Here is a 21,791-nt window from a genome sequence, read left to right on the forward strand (position 1 = left end):
GACGGGGTGAATTTAGAGGCCACCCTTGGCTCTTTTCTGCAGAGCCAGGCTACAACTTGAGTTGAGATTCACCAGTTGTGAACTGGGAGTGTCATGGGAAGAGATACAGGCAAAGAGGTCGGGCAGAATGAGGCAACACACTGCAAAAACCCTCCTGGTAGCCCACACAGCAAGGCACAGCGCTGGCCTCTGACCTGAACGAACGCTCCTGAGCCTGTGGAGGACTTCGGGGAATCACCAGGGTTTCCCCAGGGAAAATGAACCACAGTTTAATGGAACTGTGGGGACTGCAAGCACAGAAGAGAGGGATCCTAAAAGAACAAGCAGGGACCCCTGAAAGCAGGGATTTCCTATGGGTAAAGGAATGAACGTGGAGCGTGTGAGTGCTGAGGTTAAAGGGAACTCATAAGAGCTGGCAGAACCACTCCACCTCATCCCAACACAACGTGGAAACTGAAACACACGCCTCACGGAAGGCACATGGTTTCCCCACAGCCCCCAAGCAAATTCTGAGGCTACAAACTTAAAAGGATGAGCAGAGCTTCCTTGGCCTCAAGCAGGAGTACACTGAGCCCCGGGTTCCCAGGGTGGCCTCAGCCTGGGGCCACGGAGCAAATCTGAAGCCAAGTTCTGCAGATGGTCGGAAATGTCCCCATCACAGCCGCAACACAGCAGACAGCCGCGATGCAGGAGGCATCCTGATCTCACCACTTTGGAAAGTGCTGACGTGGGAATGAACCAACGCACAGGCCTTCAAAGAGAAAATTTTATGGACGCTTTTATACACATACACAAATATTTTAATATAATGGTAACTGAAATGTTATCTATAGTCTTAGTACTGTCATAATTAACTAAAAAGATAATTTTTAAATTTTGTAAAAATGACATATTTTACACATCTTCTATTTACAATTGCAATATACTTAAATGTTATAAAACATCCACTCTGACCTTTAAAATATATGTATACTAGGACTTAGTATTAGATATATTATAATTTATAGCAAACTTAGGGTTTGCTGTGTACCTATCTGTTCAATGGGAATTTCATAATCAGCCTGGCTTAATAAAGGCTGTTCAAAACCAAAACCAGACAACAACAACAACACTGAAAAAGATGGGGAATGTGCAAATATTGGGGCAGGCAAAAAAAAAAATAATAAAAATATCAAGCTTGCAGTTTTAAAAAATAACATCATGAAGAATTCCAATAAATTAAAATCATAACTCAAAAATCCTTTTCCTGGCGTTGTCCATGACCAAATAAGTTTTCAGTACTATTAATGTAAAAGGAAAAAAACCCCAGAGAGCAAAAAAAACCCAAACCCCAAAAAATCAGCCACCCCAAGTCTTCGTGTTGCCCATGCTGCAGTCAAGCATCAGGGTTTGCTGGGGTGGCTGCTGCTGGCACAGACGAGCTGGCTCTATTGATGACTCGCGAGTAAGTGCGCTCCATCCCTTGGTGTTTTGCCGAGTCCTCCTTGTATGCAATCTTTCCATAAAAAAGAAAAGGGAAGGAAAAAAATTAACAGTGAGAGAGATCTGAATACTTTGGTGTCTGAAGTATTAATATAAATTAATATAAATTAAATGAATAAAAAAGTCTAACCAAGGGTTTCCCTTTATTTATTTATTTATTACACAATGATGCTAAAGATCTGACAGAGGTTTTTTGCTTTGGGACCCAGAAGTGACAGGAGGCTGCAGCGAGAGGGAGGATGTCCTCTGAACCGGGGGGATAAATGGGACTGGGCTAGGGTCACAGCTTCTGCCAAGCGGTGCTTCATGGGGTTCCCTGAACAATGTTTCTCTAACAATTCTAACACAAACACAACTTAGAAGTCACCTACATTTTATAAACTCAGCAGACACCTGCACTAGCACCTATTGACCGTGGTACAAGCCAGCCCCAGCTGCACCCACGCAGTCACTCGGGGCACGCCGCATCCCCACCGAGCCTCACACAGAGCAGCCGAGGAAACACGTCCCTTAGCAGGGTCTGGACCACTGCCGGGCTGAGGCTGCAGGCAGAACTGTACTCTGGGAGGAGCAGTGGCAAAAGCTTGTTCTGCCCTGTCCTTTGTATAAAGCTTTAGCAAGAAGGAAGATCTTTTTTTCTGAAGTTCTTTTCAGCCTTGGTAATAGCTGTTCTTCCTACTTCTATAAACACAGACTGAAAACCCGCCTTTTCCCATGGGACACTATCTTGAAGCATCCCCAGCAGAGACACGGGCCACCCCCACTGACCATGCAGCCATCAGCAGTGGAAGAGAAACCTGTCCCCTTCACAAAGCTCCAGGTTTAATCTTACGCTATCAAGCCCCAGTTATCCCCGGTCAGGGCTGCAGGTCAACCCTAGCACATTTATCACTTGGGCGGACATGACCACACCGCCTCCACGTACAGCTTTGGAGCTGCTCCCATGCAGCAGGTGGAGGGATGGCACTGGGACTCAGCACCACCCGGCAGTGCCCAGCAGAGCCAGGGAAGCTGCGAGGAGAGCGGGGCAGCAGGACAGAGCGCAGGCAGGCTGCGGGGCACACTGCCTGCCCAGCTGGGACTCACATCCAGCGCTCTCCCCCGGGGCATCAGAGTCAGAGAGCTCGGGGCGGCTGCTGTTGCGCTGGGCTGTACCACTCCTCTGAAACACACGCAGCTGGGCTTGCACACTCTCCACTGCACCCCAGCGTGGCCTCAGCCTGCATTCCAGTTGTCCCAGGGTATGGGCACAAGCAGCATGGTGGGCAGGGCTGTGAGAAGGGGACCACACTCACAGGGCAAGGAGGGCTTGGCTTAATTGGTACCTTTCTATGCCATTTGTCCCTGGCCCTTCCATCCCGCCACTTTTGCTACTACAGGCACGTGCTTTTGCATTAGGAGGTTCTTGTCAAGCTGCCCCGCTGAGCTCCCCAAGTTCATGACTAGGATCCTAAAGAACATGCACCTCAACACTGCTCACGGACAATACATCACACGTGTACCTTGTCTTTTTTTCTTTTTTTTTTTCACTCCCTGAGCAAGGGATTCGTTAGATGTGAAACTGAACAAACATACCAAGTAGAAAAACCAGCAAGTAAGGAAAGTACATGACATTAAAAGAAAAAAAAAAATAGATGTAAGAAAAATGAACATACCACTTTTGGCTATAGTATTGAGGGAAATGTTAGACAGGGAAGAAGAGAAGCTGTATAAGCAAGGACCATGACAGAGCTGTCAGAAAAGAAAAACAGAACAAAACAAAACAGAGAAAAACATATGGTGATGAAAGAGTCACTGTCAGTGGGTGAGCAAACAAACCCCTTTTGAATACGACAATGGAAAAGATGGCAAATCTTACTGGTGTAAAGCACACAGCACAGTTATAAGAGAGCCTCAAGCTTTCCAACTGCAAGGTAAATATTTCAGCCACAGTTTACAGCATGGGACTCCTCTGAGGCAGTGCTGTGCTCAGAAGTAGGGAGTTCATGAATTCATTGCAAGAGGAGCAGAATTTTCCCGGAAAGCCACGTTGCCTGGAAAACTGGGCTGTCACTTGTAAGGCTTCCCCGCAGGGCTCAAGTAGGAGACTGGTTTTCAGCGTGGACTGTCAAATTCAGATATTTTAGTTAAACAGATGGTGATTTTGACTTTTGCTGGATGAACTCTTAACTTTACATATTTACATTGTTATGTTCAAGTAATTTTATGTTATGTAGTCTTTTCATTTACATGACGAAAACTCAGAGCTCACTGATATAAATACAGGTGTGAGTATTTAATAGAACTCACCAAATATTTTATGAATGCTGAAACTCATGGGCCGCTCATACCTCATTTAAGTTGACCATGCATTCTCCATTCTTGTGGGAACAGTAGCTCACACAAGAGACAAGGTACTGCCTGTGCACATTGACTGGACGGCCAAAATAACTTGCACAGGAGAGGCATGAACACGGAGTAACAGATGATACCCTTAATATTTACATACTTACATAACAAACAGAGATAAATATTAGTTATGATAAGATTACTGGAATGCTTGAGGTTCTGAAATCTTTATACACCTGAACAGGAAAGGAGCACAACTCTCAGAAGAGCAACCATCAAGCTAGCCCCCCACCTGACATACACCGAGCCTTCAAAGCAATTACACCGCTTTACACCCTGTCAAAAACTAGCTTGATTCCACAGTAAGTATAACAATGGGCCAAAAATCCTGATAAATCCTTATTCTCTTCACGTATGAAGAGAAGTAATACAGCATGCTCTGATGGGGTGCCAATTGGACACTTCTGTGAGACGCCATCACTGATACCAATGGTTAAACAAAGTAACTCTGTACACAATCAGTGCTTATGTGTGCTATAGGTAACGCAGCGCAACCACTGCAGAGTATTTCTCAGATGCAATCTAAGGTGGCCTACACACAAGCATGCAGAGAAATAATTAAGCATGATTTAATTTGCATCTAAGTATGCAGAATCATTCAATATTTAAATTAAAACAGAAAACATAATAAAAAATATCTGCATAGACACAACAATAGAGTAGCTGCAAGTATGCACTGAAGTCCAGTTCAGTATTTTGGGGTGCATTTCATACAACGTTGCCATGCATGCTTGTCCTTCTGAAGCTGCTAACAGCTGAAATATATGGCATGTATTTTGACAGTGTACTTCAATATAAAAAGATAAAAAAGAAATAACTCTTGCTCTCAAAGCTGAATACAAATAGAAACTATAAAGATACCTCCTCCAGTTATAAGCTAGATCTTGAAAGCAATTTACTGTTTTAATTAAATACATCACAGCTGTAGGATAAGGCAAGCAAACCATAAAACACTGGTTTAACTGATTATCTTTCTATGCCTTTAGACCTCAGTCTGCATTTAGCCTCATGAACATTCAACTTTTTTGAATTTGAATTTTTTCATTAATGAATTTTTTTTTCTCCAATATGTAGCTACAGGTAGAAGACAAACCTTTGTCGATCAGTCAAATTCATTATGTATAATAAACCTGGATTTAAAAAAAAAATGTCGGGTGGGAGGGAGTAAACTGTATTTTCTCAGTGACTGTTGCACTGCCAGGTTTTACTTCCCTTTTTTTTTTGCTCTACAGCTTCATTTGTCACTAGAAGACACAATTAGCTACCCTCATTCAGCCCAACCAGCACCAAAACAGATGCTCTAACCTGTTCATTCATAACTGCAGAGAGCTCGCTGAGCATGTCCTTATAATGAGACTTCATCTCTCCCTGATATTCAAATTGGTCCTCCTTAATAAGGCGTTCGTTGACATCAAGAGCATGTCCACATGCCTCTGCAAATTGCCTACAAGCACAAAAACACAAAAAACAACCCCATAATTTTTGTAGTAATGAAAAAACTGTCTATCTATATATATAAACACACACAAATCCTACTGTACTTCTCTCCCTTGCAAAGTACACCTTGTTAGAAATGAATTTCAGAACTCATTCTCAGATCAAGAGGAATGTAGGCTGCTAGGATAACCCAAAACTTCCGTAAATGTTTTCTTGGGAATGACTTGGAAAATAGGGTGAATGCAGATGTAAATTAGCCTGGTTCAGTTCAGCCTGATTCCATGTCACACCTACTCACACTACTCCTACTATGCAGAGGAGGGAAATCTAAACTGAACGTTTACCTGAAGATTTCCTTCAGAAGCTTAACTTGATTATCAGGATATCTCTTGGCATTTGTCTCTTCAAGGAAAGCTCGAGCATAGGCCATCGGTCCAGCATTTACCTGGGGGAAAACCATACAACTTGGGTGCAGAGAACAAGCAGTTTATTGTAATATTCTCTTGTGTTCCAAGGCTTGGGGACTGGCCTCAGGCAACCAAACCTGTGTGAGGAACATCACCTCACTCCTCTTGTCACCTGGATGAAATCTGAAGAGTTTTACTGAAGAAAAGGGAGCTGGTCAGCCTTGCACAAACTGCAGATCCCTGCTGGACTTTCAAAGTCCTCAGCTAGGTAACAATCTAGAAAGCTGTATGCCTGAAGACATTTTAACAAGGGAACCAGAAATACACACACCTCTCACCAATCCCAACTTTTCTAAATTGGGAATGACAACCCCAATCCTAACAAAACTCCCTTTAAAATATCTGCATGCCCAGCTGTATGATGGGTTGTATTCTCAAGTGGCACATGATGGTCTTGCTGGAAAGGTCTTAACATTTATTTAGAGAACATTTGACCGAAATAGTTTTGCACGTAATATTTGCACATAAATGTGGCAAATCTCATCGACATCAGTGGAAAACTTTCAGTTCCCCTACATTTTTAGGGTGGGCTTCAACAGCACTGGAATACAAGACATAACCAGAAATATAAAATAGAAAAACCATGTCTGGAATGATGAAAACCTGAATAAAAATTTAGGTAGAGGCAGAAGACAAAAAAAAAAAAAAAAAAAAAAAAAGCAGCAAATTTTCATTACCTTGACACTGACACTTCCTTGGAGTTTGAGCTGCAGTCGGATCATGTCCACTTCTTCCATTGTGCAAAGCTGATTGAGCTCTGAGACTTTTTTGGACATCTCATCAATGGCTACTTCGATAGGGTTCAGCTCTGTGCTGGTTTGGCTTATGACTTGAATACGCTTCTTCACATAGGGAAACAAGTGACTGGCTACTCGAAAGCAAGAAATGTATCAGAGAAACTCACCCAACAAGAGAGCAGTTAAGAAAGCAAAACTATTAAGTTGAAATATTAACTTTTGACCTTGTTAATCTCTTTATCAATGCATACAAATTAAGTTTTAATCACCAAATGAGCAAAAGCGAGACAGCAGGCACTGGAAGAGCATTCCTTTTGGATTCGTCACTGTTTGCTACTGAGCTCTGTCACATTCATGTGGCTAAAATCTCTCACTGTCAGATTTTAGTATCCCAAAATTTCTTCTAATAACTGCTCTGGGAGCTGACAGAAGAGTAAACCATTGATAAACCCCTTCCTTCCAGTCAAGGCCTTCTCACGGATCTCAGGGGGTCTGGCAAAGGTACTGTTATGGCACATGAAGCCTGATCTGAGCTAACAACCTTTTCCTGACTGCTCCACATACTTTGGAAGGCCTCCCAAACTCCACGTATGCCTTCCTCTGGTGAGTGTCTGCTGCCAGTCAGCTCAGATCTAAATGAGCTCCGGCTTACAGGGTGGCTCTCCTTGGAGAGCCGGAAACCCAGGACTTCCAGAGCAGAGCACCAGCAATCCACAGTCTGCGGCTCCACTGCACTTGTCCTCTGTGTACCACAGGCAGCAGGTTCTGCAGCAGAGATGCTGGGTGGGTACCATTACAGCCACCCAGCACCTCTGCACAAGCACGATTAACTTCCACTGCTCCTCCAGTCACATCAGTAAGCCTTGCTTTCTTCTCAAACTAAGAGCACTTCTTTTTACATAGGAAGCAAATGAAAATATATGACTTTATCGAAGGGGTGGGGTGCGGGGAGAAAAAGATGCTTCCTTTAGAGAAAAGCACTGAGGTGAGGCAGGTGTCAGAGGGAAAAGCAGGGGAGAAGAGAAGGTCATCGAATTCCCACCTAACGCTGAAGATAGGGCCTGGCTGGCTGAGAGTGGTGGGAGCTGATGACAGCATGTAATAACCTAGGGAAAGTATTGCTGGAAGAACAACCCTCTCTGGTTTTGCCAGACATACTCTAACAGCTGCACTTTCAGGTCAGTGAAACTACCTGCTTCAATACACATCTCAAAACACCTACCGCTGCTCCAGCACTTACAAATACCACGCACAAGCTGCTACAAAGGAGCTTACAAGCAAAGCTGCGTCATGTAACAAGATGCCCTCAAACATCGGTGCTTTTCTCTTGACTTGCCAGAACAAAACTTTCAGGTGACTACGCCTGCACTGTGAAAGTAGCTTTCCTCACTCTGCCCTTTGGGAGAAGCAGATGCACTGAAGTCGGTGGGGAACTGGATTTTCTGTCTCTGAGGAGCCTTTGGTGTGAACATCAGCCTCTCTGCTCATGGCTGCCCATGAGAACAACGCCTCTGTCTCGGGCAGTTCTCATACTCTCAGCCAAAATCCAGAAAGGTCAAGTTCCAGTAGTAGTTTCACAAGGGATGCCTCTTTAAAAAGAGATTTCAATGATGATAAGGAACTAAACATTTTCTGTTTAATATGACTCAGTAAGAACAGACATATCTAGCGCTCCCTGACGTTCCTGTCTTAAAACACTGATTGTGCCCAATGAGATGAAACCTCACCTTTCACTTAAAAAAATTCTATATAACTTATCTTACTCCAACTTTGAACAAAAATCTGTATCTTTGTTTTACTCTTCTTGGCAGAACAGGCACCCTACATCTTTGCTTTTTCTTTGACTTTATTATGAAAAGAACAATGGTTGAGTGCTAAGCTGCCTCAAGCAGAACCACTCCCAAATTACATCACTGCAAGAACAGTTAAGATGTCAATAACAAGGAAACCAGCTAAGACAGCTGATGACTCCACAAATGAAAATAACTTTCCCTAGTAAGAAAGCACATACTTTGCCAGCGGACACATTAAAAAGAGTACTTATCATTCTGCACAACACGCTGTGCCTATTGACTGCGGAAAACCTGGCACGTAAAACGTGCTGCTGGGCTTAACTGGCCAAAGTGGGACGGGAGAGGGGAAGCTGCCTGAGCAAACGTACTTGTCAGGATTGTGCGCCTCTTGCACTGCTCTTCTACACCTCCGTGCTTTTTTCCTGAGAGTGTGAAAGGTGTTTCAAACACAAAACGGTTGATGTTGTGATGCATTTCAAAGTCGGTCTTTCTATCTTCAGCTTCTTTCTCTTCAAAGAAAGGTGTGACATATGTCACCTGGATATATGCATATTTTGGATCCAGATCTTTGGGGTTGACCTGTGCAACAGTGGCAAACATCATAAAATTCTGTTAAGTGTGATGAGCTTCCAAGGCATGCATTATATTTCTTATACTTTTATCTATCATAGCAATACTGATTAAAACAGAGATTTCCAAATGTACTATTCAGACCGCAGATTAATGCAAAGATACTTAACTAAGAGGCCCCTAAGAACAGTGGAACTTTTGAACATAGCCATTGGTAGAAGTAGATGAAAGCTAAACGAGAGAGAAAACAACTTGCTCCCTCACTGCGGTAAATATCCACATGCTCTCAGCAGGCGTATGATGCAATATGCTCTCTTCCCACCAACTGTGATGCCCTGCTATAACATTGTCGTTTCCATAAAGCACCTGCCACACTATGAAGTGAGAATCTTTTTTTGGTTGCAGAATAGGTTATCATAGTTTACACCTACACTCAGTTCACATTCATTCAAAACAGCTCAAAACATGAACCATGCGCTCGGTTCTCCCCCTCATGCAGAAACCGCACATCTTTTGTACCTTGTTGGAATCCTGGATGATCTTCACATTATCTATTCCAAACTTGTCTGCGTACAGTTTCATCAGCCTTTGAGAGATCTCGGACAAGCCGGTTAATTTGGGTTCTTTATAGATATACTCTTTACCTTCCTCTTCTTCAAAAAAACCCTGTTTGGAAAGAAATGGAAGGATACAGTGAACACAACAGACAGGGCAAGGCCTCAAGAAGGTGCTTACATCAGGAATCAAGGTTGCCTGTATGCCCACCAGAGCATCCAATATGCCATTTCCAGCACCTAAGTTAAAAGCTTACCTCTCTCCTAGAAGACACATACCTAGAGATCTGCATTTATGGCCTGGTATCTCTGAAGTTACCCAGGAAATTTATTCATGTAAGAGACCTAACTGTTTAAAGAGTTAATGTGCTTTCTTGAGAATGCTGTTGTGTATGTCTGATGAAAAAAAACCCTAATGAATTAAAAATTCTTTAAACTTTAATTGTTTGGCTGAATTAACTATATCAGAAGCACTATGCTAGCAGAACATGAGTGTAACAGCTGTTTGCTGGATGCCCAGCTCAGCTGGGGTGCACGCAGCATGCCACTGCTGCCCACAGCCATGCACAGGGCCCTGGTATGGAGATCCTGAAAGGTCATATGGAATTGCAGCATTTTCAGAAATAATTACTAAATGATTCACATTTGAAAAGGGAAAAAAAAAGAAAGACACTGTGTGCTCCTTTGCAAAAAAGCTCAACCTTTTAAAGGTCATTTACTTATTACACTGGATGGACTTGGCAGAGCTTTAATAAAAAGCTCCATCAAAGAGCTAAACAAGAACCTGTCAAGCTTCAGAAGAAAAACTGACCTCAGAAAATTAACACAGCATTGCGTCATGTGCAGGTGAGGCACTCAACTGCTACATGATGAACATGTACATCAACACTCCAAGAAGAGCTCTCCCAGCTGAGCAGAAAGCAGCAGGCAACAAGGACTGGATTTATCCCAATGCCATGAGAAACACCAGCCCTCCTTCCAGGATTTCATATGCTGCTGATGAAATCTGGCGGTGTTAACCACTGCAGCTGCACCCAAAGCCTCCTCCTCTCACCTTAACACAAAGTGACCCAAAGGAAAATACCTGCAGCTGGAGGGATCAAGGGGAAAGGCAGACAGCATCAATGATGTCAAACCCAAGGCCCTTTGAACTTAACATGATAGGGCTTGGACAGCTAATTCTACAATATGCCTGGCAAATTCTGGCAAACTGCCATCTGTTGAAAAACAGAGACGCACAAATAACTCCAAAATATCTTTGGAAGGTACTCATGCAAAATCCAGTCTTTTCATGTTGAAGCATATTTCAACTTTGGCCAGTAAAATTATTGACTAGGCAAATCTTCACAAAAGAAATATACAGAATTAAAATATATTAGCTGTACATTTCAACGTCTGTTTAGGAAAAAATCCCTAAGGTTTATTTCAATAGGGATTAACAAATATGAGCACCTCTGACTTCTCTTTTAGTGAGGACAAGGGGCAATAAAATTGAATTTTAGTGTGGCAAGTGCCAAGAGCACTGTGGGCATTACTGGAAACCAATGACTAACAGCAGCTTGTCCAATAGTATCTTAATCAGTCTCACAGTGACCTTCTAACATTGCACAATTTTTAACAATATTGTCAATTAATCTCCATAGGCATATGAAGAACTTCACAGTTTAATTAGAGAACAAATCTACAGCTCAAAAACTGACACCCTATAAACATTTACTGAGCTGGCCAGGCAATTGACTTTCTATTGATTTCACTGAGAAAAGATCTGCAGGATCATAACCTGCTTTCTGGTCTTGTTCGCACTGAAACAAAACTGCTTTATGTGGGAAAACTTCATTAGTTTCATGCAACCATACTTAAACACACTACTTGGGATTGCCTCTGTCACAAAACATCTGTTTTCTGTTACTATTCAGTGTTTACAACAAAACCCCTCATGTTTTCCAAATCATAGCAAGCTAGATTATAGTTTATGCTCTTAAACACTGATTCTGTGTATGTTTGCACACTGAAGTATGTGTTTATATGTAAGTGCCAAATCTCTGTACTGATGGTGCCTGGCACACTAAGATGGTATCTGCGTTAATGGTTTTGCTTAGAAAAATACCTGAAAACAAACAACTAACATATTTAGTTATGTTTCTGATGCAAGAGACATCATTTAAGTACATATTCCCTACAATATTTCAGCTGACGGGTGACAGGCAGACGTTAATTGCAAGCTATAAATAATCGTGTCTACCATATGCTCTATGGCTGGCAAAGCCTATTGAAAGTAAGATTAAATACTTTCCAGGAGCCAAATATCCTCCACTTTCAGGATTTTAAAATATTAAGCAGCCAATGTTACATTATCAATACATATGCCTAGATTATTTTCATACTGGCTGGTTTTACCCTGCAAGGACAATGCAGCTTTACAGGTGAAAATTATTACATGGACAAGCTGAAGGTAATGGAAGAGAGATGATTTCCCAGACAGTGGGTTATTGGTTTCCACTGAGCTCTGATGTGCTGAGAGTCAAGCTGCAACCTGGGATTGTCACTGTGGGAGCACTGAAAAGGCCCTTCTTCCCGGTGCGCCCTCAGACACATCCCTTGGAGCTCACAGGAAACCAGCCTCTTCTCTGAGCTCGGCTGGAAGAATACACACCAACCCCAGAGCTGGCGAGCTGAGGTGAAGCCTTCTGCTTTACCTGCCAAGAATTAGCATCTAATGGATCCTCCCCTGTCAGTACCAAGTGAACGTCTCCTCCCATGGTAAGTGAGGCTGTTGTACTATTTGCTCAGGAAGCTACAGCTGTTTCACCGCGTTTGGAAAAGGGGCCACATTTTTGGCTTTCAGACATGAACCTGCAGCCAGCTTACCATGGTGAAAATCTGCCCTCCAGCTTCTACAGCTTCTTGCACAGATACGAGAACAAACCCTCAGCTCTACCTTTACCTAACACTGCTCTGAAAACAAGTCTTGAATGTCTTTGCTTATCAGCACCACACAAATTTCCAGATACTCACCACATTTAGAGCTTTTTTTGTTTGTTTTAATTCAAGAAAGATACTGACTTTTCAAAACACTCTGTGAATAAAATCATAAGCACTGGCTGGTGGCCACTTGGTGGTGCAATGAGATGTTGTCACCCAAGGCCCTTAAAATTTGCAGTCTACAACAGCAGCTGCCGTGAGATCCGGCTCTGTGAGCTGGCAAATAAAGCTCTCTGGTGAAAACAACCAACTACATCCTCCCCCAGGACTACATTCACTCAATTCATCCTTCCAGAGGGTCCCTGCAGCAATGCAGCAGCTAAATACTGAAGAACGGTTTTCAGGTGCAACTGCAGATTTTTTCTCCACTAAGAACCCCCCAAATTCTCCTGCAAACAGAATTTGCAGTATTCTTTTGTCCTTTAATCGGCTTTCTCCGCAGTTTTTGTTTCAGTTAAGGAACAGCAGTGTTCCATTTTTGCAAAACATATATATTTATTGATACAATTGATAAAAGTGTTTAACGAATAAATGCATATGTGTAATGATACATCTTTTTATACGTGTGTGCTTCCATATGTACCCGCTCACAGGTATTTTATGGAACAGTGTATGTGTAATGCTGAAAAGGAATCCCATACCTGCGCACCGAGCATCCCACACCTGCACACCGAGTTTCCTTCTGTGGCATTTCCTTTGTAGTGGCCTAAGCAGAGCGATTCATGTTGCTTTACACTGGTTTAACTGTGTAACACTAGTAAAAACCTGCAACCATAAGCTTTGGGGAGGAAGTGTGCAAAGTCTGCCAGAAGCAAAAAAATAAAAGGGAATTGCTTTTAATGTTTTAAATGAATTGGGCACTGAGACTCCTTTCCGTATGGAGGCCTGCAATGCTCTTGGCAACAGAGGGACCGAAAGGCCTCACAGCTTTCCACTTGCACGGCCAAAATGGACGCAAGTGGCACTTGGGAAAACAGGGACTGACAGAAATACAGAAAGGAAACCTTCCAGAGGGAAAAAATATGCAGGCAGAGCCAGCATATGGGAATGGACTGTTCCCTTTCTCCTTCCAGGTCAGCTTCCTCTGTAGCTCCCACACCTGCTGTGGTGCTTTGTGTACTGGTAAGCCCTCCTGAATCCGTTCTGCAGACACACTCCTATTATCCTTGGTAAATGAGGCACAAGTAACGCCCCTGGGAATGATCTACCTGTAGTTATTTGCGCTGTGCCATACGCTTTTGTCACTATGCCTCTGCAAGGAGTGATAAGAACATTCCCGCTTTCTCCCACGTAACATCGCCCTGGCAAAAGGGAAGGAGGAAGCTGGGATGGATGCTCAGTGTCTGGTCCGAGCAATATGCAGCTATGACAGTCATACGCTTTAAAGCACTAAAGCTGTTTAAATGAAGTGGCCCTTGTGGCACTGGCAGCTGAAAAGTCATCGCAGTGTAACAGATTTTAACCCAGCTCAGCAAAACTGCTGCAGCTGGATTACCTGCTAACGAGGAGCTGCCTCTGGGACAGCCCTGGCAAGAAGTTGCAGGTAGGAGAATCCTGTTTCCCCCTCCCCTGCTCCCGTTTTGAGGAAGGCGAGGCATATGGAAAACTCTACCCTTCCTCAAGTGCAGCTCGCATTCGGCAAGTTCAGCTTTGCTGATCTGTATGAACAGCCAGGACTCGCCATTTCCCTCTGATTCCCAGTTTTCTTGCTCCTACAAGGGACTACCAGCAAGGTGGCTGCACCCTGCCCAGAGGGCTCCCGTCACCATTGCCACAGATCACAGACTGACACAAGAGCCTGCCTCTCTGCAGCTGCTGCACAGGCCAGGAAAGCAGGCTCTGCATTCAAACAGCATTAGGGCTACACCGAGTTTTTCAACAGAGGAAGAAGGGCTCCAATCCCACTCCCAGTGAAGCTGAGAGAAAAACTTCCACTGAGATGAGATGACACGGCATTGGGCCCCACGGTGCACACACAACATGGCGACAGATACAGCTTGGTAATTCAGGTAACTGAACAAACAAAAGTTAGTTTGCAGGATGCAACGATGAATGAAACAACGTTATTTCATCTGCCATGAACCAAAGAATCCAGAGCACAGGAAAATTAATGTTAAGTAACAGTACAGGGAAGGATAGAGGACATGTGAGGAGAATTAAACAAAACATGCAAAAGAACTAGACTTACCACAGCCTTGAATAAGATCAAAAGGAGAAAAGAGCAAATTTCTGCATTAAAATCTAATTAGCAAACAGAATGATTCACATCAATCTGTTGTTTACACATCTTATGATATCAGAGTAAAGGAAATCGTATGCTTGCCAAAACCAGGTCTTAAAGGAACATGCTGGATTGCTACACTGGTTTGTAGTGGAAGAAAGCACAAAATAATGCTTTGAGGATGCTGAAGCACAGCAAAGGGAATAAAACTACGGTATACTGCACAGAATCAGAAGTGGCCTGAAAGCAGAAGTCAGAGTCAGAAACACAACAAAACGTCTACTGCATACTGCTCTGCTTTAAGTTCTGTTAGAGGAGAGCACCATATATCAAAGGTGTCTTATCTGTTTTTATTTAAGTTTTACTCTGAAAAAACCTGCCCTGCCTCAGTCTTGGTTTTGCTTGATGAAGTCAAGAGCTAAAGCTGACATACAAGTCTGTTCTCTGTTACACCACTAAATCCATAGCAGCAGTTTACACAGATGCAACTGAGTGCTCTCCTGAGTAAAATCCTGCTTGGATTCTGACCCACAAGGCACTTTCTACCCCATGAATTCACTGCCAAGTGTTTCCTTGTTTCAGCTTCCCCAAAATACATCAGGATTAGAAGACCATAGCTGAAATCTGGGAATCTGCAGAGACAAAAAAATGCAAGTTGGCTTACCTGCCCATAAAATGCAACACGGTAGTATCGCCCAAAGAGACGTTTCTCAGAGTTCACTACTTCTGCAACCTTCAGGTAAGAGCGGTGGATGTCATAGTACAAATCAGACAGCCTCTACGTCAAGAAACAGGGAGAGGGAGGTGAAGTGAGAGCATGCAAGTACTTTGGGAAACGCCACTACAGCTCTGCACAAGCACGGCTTGCCTTCACCGGATTCCCAAACCTTTGCAAAGTTGGCTGTACACACTAAGGGAATAGTTTAACCTTGTTAGCAGTCACTAAAAATTCATTTCAAGGTTTCTATCGTTTTCTGGGCAGTTTTGCAGCAGTGGGTGCCTTCATGTACAGGAAGACAAGCAGCCCACCACCAGGCAGTGGGGTGGTAGGGACCTAATAAGAGGGCAGACAACCCGTGTCCTACCTGCTGGTGAGAGCATGGGTGCCAACAACTCCAGTCAGCTCCCACTTATTGCTATCTACCTCTTTGGTGGTTTTTTTTTTTTTTGTTTGGTTTTTTTTTTTTAAATTTAAACCCAGAAAAACTAGTAAAAAAGATTATCATCTGGTGATCCATTATGTATTGAAATTGTGAAGTAAATAAGAAATAAAGAAACCCTGGAATTGTGAAGAAATCACACAATTTATTGGCAGTTTCTAAATACAACACAAATATGCTCTTGGTTTAAAAACACATATAAAAATCCATTGGCTAACACAAGGTTTGTTTGAAATTGTTTTGCTTGTTTACTGTTGTATTGATGCTGAAAAGAAGGAAGTAAGACATCAGGGTGTTTTTATCTACAGCACAAAGTATTAAAAGGAGAAATTACAGACAGGAAGAAAAAAGCCCATTTCTTTTAAAGAAAGCACCTATTTTTCCCTAAAAATTTTGATCTTTACCATTGTCTTAAGATAATTGAAAAAGGTATAATAAACCAACTTACTTTAAAGTCCCTCTGCTTCTCAAAAACAGCAATGATAGGCTTGTTAACCTCAGCAATAAGCTCGTATCTTTCAGACTTCCACAGGTATTCAACACACAACTCCAGCTGCTCCACAAGAATATTCTGCAATTCCACAAATACGAATAGTTCAGTGATTTGACAGCCGGTGGCATTTAATTAATAACAATGCAGCAAAAGCACATACAGAATAAAAATGAAATAGTGGGTATCTTCTATATTAAGTTTTATTTCAATGACACCATGTTTAATCAGGTATTGGTGACCTAGCTCTTCTTTAAATAAACCCCCTGAAATAACAGTAATGTGAAAATATTTGAATACTTGAGAACTCATTCAGAAGAATGGGTTTGCTTTGTGGGCTCCCCCTTGCCCTGACTTCCAGCTCTGGTACTTCATGTTCTGGTTAGATAAACACCTACCCCTGCTATTTAGTACAACAGCTATGACATTTTACTCAAAAGCTGCGTGCCTTTTAATACAGTGTGAAGTACACTACTCTCACTATAATTTGTTGTAATGTGCACAGACATCTATTAGAAATAACACTCTGTTAATATAAACAAGTATATAAATGTTAATGCTGCTGACCTCATTATAGGGAGTATCTTGCATCCCAGAGTCTTCCTTCATAGCACCTTCTTCTTTAATGTTGGGGGTAATGCTCAGAAAAGCAGGCCATCCCATGGAAAATAAGCCTTGAAGTGCAAGTCATAACAATGTCAATTAATGACTGAATAACCAGGTAAAACTAAAAGTTATTGGATGCCATTAAAACAGAATTGATTTTATTTGACTGGATTGATTAGTTTTTTCACAGCCCAAGTGATGAGAAGCACAAATGGAACTGACTGCGTTTATGGGACTATTACACATTCTCTCTGTGATATAAATCCACTTGTGTCCCGGCAAAGGGTAACTGACCTTTTCCTGCTGCAATCTTATTCCTCTCTTTGGAATTCCGGTTCCTTAGCTGAACTGTGCTGGCAGCCTCGTAACGCTACACGGGCAACGCTCTTCTGTACAGGAATTACCATCGCAGACAGAGGCGAGACAATTTATACTTGTCAAACCAGCGCTGTGACGGCCAGCCTGGCCTGCAGGCACTAGACACTGTGCGCTGGGACCCCCACTGGTGCCACCAGCCAGGTTTGCTCAGGGAGAGGGGCACACGCGCCTTTGCCGGGCTTGGGGCCACCCTGGCAGCACCCCCCCATCCCGCCCAGGTGAGTGGGTGGCCACAGCCCTGGTCGAGGGGCTCCCTCACAGAAATCTCAGGCTGGTGGCAGCAATGGCCGATGGAAAGGCTCTTAAAGGTTAAACCTGAGCTTACAGTTAGTGCTTGCAAAGCCGGGCCTTAGCGAATGGCTGCAGAAGGAGCGACTTACACAGGTATTGCACGTTACAGGTCAGGCAGAGTCCGACCCATGAATATTTTACTACCCCTCTTGGATGGAGAAGGTAAAACTGCCAGTGGGGGCAATGAAATCCTGACACGGTTCGTGTTCAATTTAAACGTACTAAGGCACAATTAAAAAGCTAACCTTTACACACTGAGACAGAGGGGCTCCATCCCCTCTATCAGATTTTGAAAATCGTTTAAAATGACCCACAAGTTCTTCCCTCCACCTACTGCGATCTGTTATTAATGCTAAGTATTTTACCACTAGTGAACAATCTCCAAAATACTGGTATGCACAGAAATCTCCCCGCTAAAAGGATGCACTTTTTCACCTCACCCACAGACACTTCCAAGTGTAATCGGAGAACTACAGCCTTTCCAAAACTAAATGTTTTCTCTTCCCCAGATATGTGCCCTTGCCCCTAGAAATTGCTCTTTGTAAAAATGCTAAAATATCTCATGCTGATAATTATTTTGAAATATACATTTCATAAACTAAATAACCATTGGCATAGAAGCATTAAAAAAATATAAGCCCGCACTTTATTTCTCTAATAAGCATCACAGATTAAAAAAAAAATAAATCTTAATATCTGGTTATCCATACGTAACATGATAAATTCCACCCCCCTGCCCTCCCATCTTTGGGTTCGCCAAGGAACGGGACACGGATTTGCATGCTAAACAGCAATTGAAATGAGAGGGATTTCTGTTGTCGATGAAGAGCAGACTGCTCTCTTGCTGAAAAACCTCTTAACCAGACAGATTCTGAGCAATTCATCAAACCAGCCAAAGAGCATCAGGAAAGTAACGTATAATGTTTCTGACATTACTTGCTTCCTATTACAGCCATCAACATGCACTATAAATATTTTTGCTTTGGTAGATATTTTTCCGGATCAATTGGAAAACAGTAATTTGATTCCCTAATTATGTTATTTGACCCATAAACAGCCACGGTTAGAGCACTCACTTCCTCCATTGTGAGTTGTTAGTAACACATTACTATCAGAGACTTGACCATCTTCCAGGAGCATACGTGAGGTACAAATCTTTTCCATTTTCCAGTAACCTATGATAGTGTAAGATGGTATTAGTACACCGCTACTCGTATGTGTTAATACATGCATATTTAATAACGACAGACTAACAAGTGAAGCATTCTCTTTTAACACTCACTTACTAAACATTTAATTAACCCTCTTTACCCAAAACACACACTTTCATTGTTCCAGTGCTAAGACGAGCATTTATGATATATTTTAAAAATAAAATATTTGGAAAGAATTCAAGCAGCTTTAAGAATACTTTATATATAAGGAAGGAAAGCAGGACAGCCAAACATTATTTTCAACAATAATGTTTATACATATATAATTGTTTTTGCATATGTTGATCTTACCCTTTCTTTTCAGGTACTCTGCAATGAGAGCGGCGATATGAATATAGCACATAGCAGCCTGTAATAAGAGACCAAGACACATATATATGTTAAAGTACGTTGTATGAATTACCGCATACATGTCATAAGGAGTGCATACTTTCATCAGTCAAGCCATGCTGCAAAAAAGGGAAGACAAAATTAATATAACCGTTTAAGAGAATAATGGATTAAATGATGAAATCCTTCTTGATTGTTGATTTTACTAGGTGTCTTAGGTAAAAGCATAGATTTGCTCAAGAAAACCATTAAGATTACTTAGTAAATCCGATATTCCTGGGCTATGCACTGGAGTTTTGCATCACCCATTTTTTTCATTAAAAGGACAACACATTACAAATGAAGTTCCACTCCAGTGCCATGGTGGGGGAGAAGAAAATCCTTCATGAAAGTTATGCACCACTCATAACCTCATCTACACTACAGCTACTGGGCCTGCTAGGCTTAAGCAGCAGCGATGCTAATGTGATACTGACTGTAGCTTCTTCATCAGACATTTTCAAGTCTTGCTCAAGCCTGTATCTGGTAGTCACATTTAGGCAAACTGGGATAATAAGCATTGTATCTCTAGGTGTTTTTCAGACCGGTCTTCCTCTCATTTCAAGCATGTGAGAAACACTGTATGATTCTCTTAAATCACTACTGTTTGATATTCAGAGCCCTTTTCATCAGAACATCTCAACTCAAAGACAAATGGTTTTCCTGTCAATTTATTTACATTACCTCCGATAAATCTCCATTTCTTGCATGAATCTTGGCCATGCTTTCAAGCCACGTCCTACGTAATTCAGGTGTACTAGCATATGAATTTGCTAGGCTGTACTGCAGATCCACAAGCATCTCGGGGTCTTTCTCATGCTCCTTCATCTGAGCTGTGGCCATCAAAACCGTTCTGATGCGTTTGGTCAGATCCTTCACCTCTGCTGGGAAATTAACGTTCTTTGGGAAAGAGAAGCAATACATCACTAAAACCATCCAAAGAGCTACATGCAGCACCCCTGAACGAGCTAACGTCCTTCTTATGGAAGACCTTCTTCCCCTTCTCTAATTCAGTAGGCTTTGAAGCAGGGTCACAGTTCCACCGTACAGACACACTGTACTCAAAACCTTGATTTTTTTTACTGATATCTCATAGCACCTCTAGATATCCCAGGCAATCAGCAACAACTCGGCTGAAGTCAGCAAACTGAAACATTTGTTCCTCGGTTGCTTACTGGATCCAGAACTGGATTCTCATACACTTTCTGCTGGTGAACAGCACCGTGCACTACAGATAGTCCTGCTTAACTACACTCACAGCATGCTTCACCACAGTGAATAAAGCACAGCAGTCTGGCTCCTGGCCTTTTCACACTGTGCAAGATTAAAACAAAGTCCTTGTATTACTCATATCAGCTGTTCCCAACATATTTAACTCAGCTCTGCAGTTTCTCATTTTCAGACGGGCAATGAAATAAGTTTCTATTTTCAGACTTTCCCCCCCTCATTCCCTTTGTTTAAGAAGTAAAATATCCAGAAAAATTAAGTGAAATTAAATACTCCCTTTTCTGCCTCACACAGAGATAAGCATGTTACAGAAGCAGTGTGACCTGACCGCAGCACTGGGAAATCAAAGCTGGGCTTTGAAAACAAATACAACTGTAACTGCATCTTATTAAATAAGACATCAAATTACTTATGCTAATTATCTACCAACTTGCTAACACTACCTTATATCCTAAAGTCACCCTCAGAGAAGGAAAACCACCTCCAAAGTATAAAATTCAAATGCATGTTGACAAAAGTGTGGATAGGAATTGTAAAAATTAAAAACTGGAATCCTGTTCCAACACCTTTAGTACAGACAATGAATACAATAGCAACGATAACTAATCTAAGAGCTTAAGTGCCTTTCTCAGGGCGTTAGCAAGCTGTTACAAAACCCAACTGTTGTGAATGTTTTTGTGGCACATTTACTGAACTGACTAAAGAGACGATTTGTAGACTCAAAACTGTCAATTGCAGTTGTGTTTCTTTAGTCGCAATGCACGATATCTTCTCTGCCATCAGACAAATGAAGAAAATAAGCAATAAATACAAATAAAGTAATTTTCAAATAAAAATCTCTCTTCTTTTGTTTTAAAAATTATTTACAGTTACTAAGCTTCTGAGCCACAAACATTTTTGTGAATTTCAGGCTGCCTGAAAAAGGCACACTAGGAAGGCATAGGTCAGTGTCTAATAAAAGCCAGCAATTTTATTCACTCATACACTTGCTCCTCTGAAATTGTTGATATTTTGCAAGAGGTAGTGATTGAAAAAAATGTTTCTTACTTTCATCTGCTTGTCTCCATTAGCAAAATTATTTATAATTGCGAGTGAATGTTGAAAACGAGATCCGCCAATCCCTGAATCCGCTATCAGCTGGCTCACTGCTTTGATGAGCTGTATGGGGGGGAGAAAACACAGGCTGCAATTAGCAAAGAAAAACCACAGTTTCTGAATAGTTTTTAATCCCTACTTTAGTATGACTTGATGTACTAGGGTAGCAGAGATGCACTTTTATATATGTCTTAAGAACATAACATATACAAACGCAAGGACTGTGTGTAATCTTTCCACTGTCTGTAATTGCTCGCATTCTGCAGTGCAGGTGCGTCATTACTGGACTTCACGTTTCTGTTACTATGCTATCGGATCCTGTTTAGTTCC

At 42.1% G+C, this 21,791-nt stretch overlaps 1 protein-coding gene across 10 annotated transcripts in view; it reads right to left on the bottom strand.

The window, feature by feature from the left end:
• Positions 1-752: 752 nt before the first annotated feature.
• The window catches only part of DOCK10 (dedicator of cytokinesis 10), a 134,034-nt gene continuing 112,995 nt past the window's right edge, over positions 753-21,791 (bottom strand). For 6 of the 10 annotated variants that reach the window (XM_037406772.1, XM_037406777.1, XM_037406775.1 and 3 more), the window contains exons 44-58: positions 21,414-21,524; positions 19,824-20,039; positions 19,062-19,119; positions 18,633-18,731; positions 16,849-16,955; positions 16,240-16,362; positions 15,296-15,409; positions 14,599-14,604; positions 9,394-9,540; positions 8,673-8,883; positions 6,452-6,642; positions 5,652-5,752; positions 5,176-5,314; positions 3,138-3,213; positions 753-1,495 (exon numbers count right to left, since the gene is read on the bottom strand). In XM_037406772.1, the coding sequence (XP_037262669.1) occupies positions 1,428-1,495; positions 3,138-3,213; positions 5,176-5,314; positions 5,652-5,752; positions 6,452-6,642; positions 8,673-8,883; positions 9,394-9,540; positions 14,599-14,604; positions 15,296-15,409; positions 16,240-16,362; positions 16,849-16,955; positions 18,633-18,731; positions 19,062-19,119; positions 19,824-20,039; positions 21,414-21,524 (1,767 nt within the window). In that variant the 3' untranslated portion in view covers positions 753-1,427. The remainder of the gene's footprint in view (positions 1,496-3,137; positions 3,214-5,175; positions 5,315-5,651; positions 5,753-6,451; positions 6,643-8,672; positions 8,884-9,393; positions 9,541-14,598; positions 14,605-15,295; positions 15,410-16,239; positions 16,363-16,848; positions 16,956-18,632; positions 18,732-19,061; positions 19,120-19,823; positions 20,040-21,413; positions 21,525-21,791) is intronic. The other 4 variants (XM_037406773.1, XM_037406776.1, XM_037406778.1 and 1 more) reach the window with 4 other exon arrangements.

Source organism: Falco rusticolus, chromosome 13, assembly GCF_015220075.1.
Source record: "Falco rusticolus isolate bFalRus1 chromosome 13, bFalRus1.pri, whole genome shotgun sequence".
Taxonomy (NCBI): Eukaryota; Metazoa; Chordata; class Aves; order Falconiformes; family Falconidae; genus Falco; species Falco rusticolus.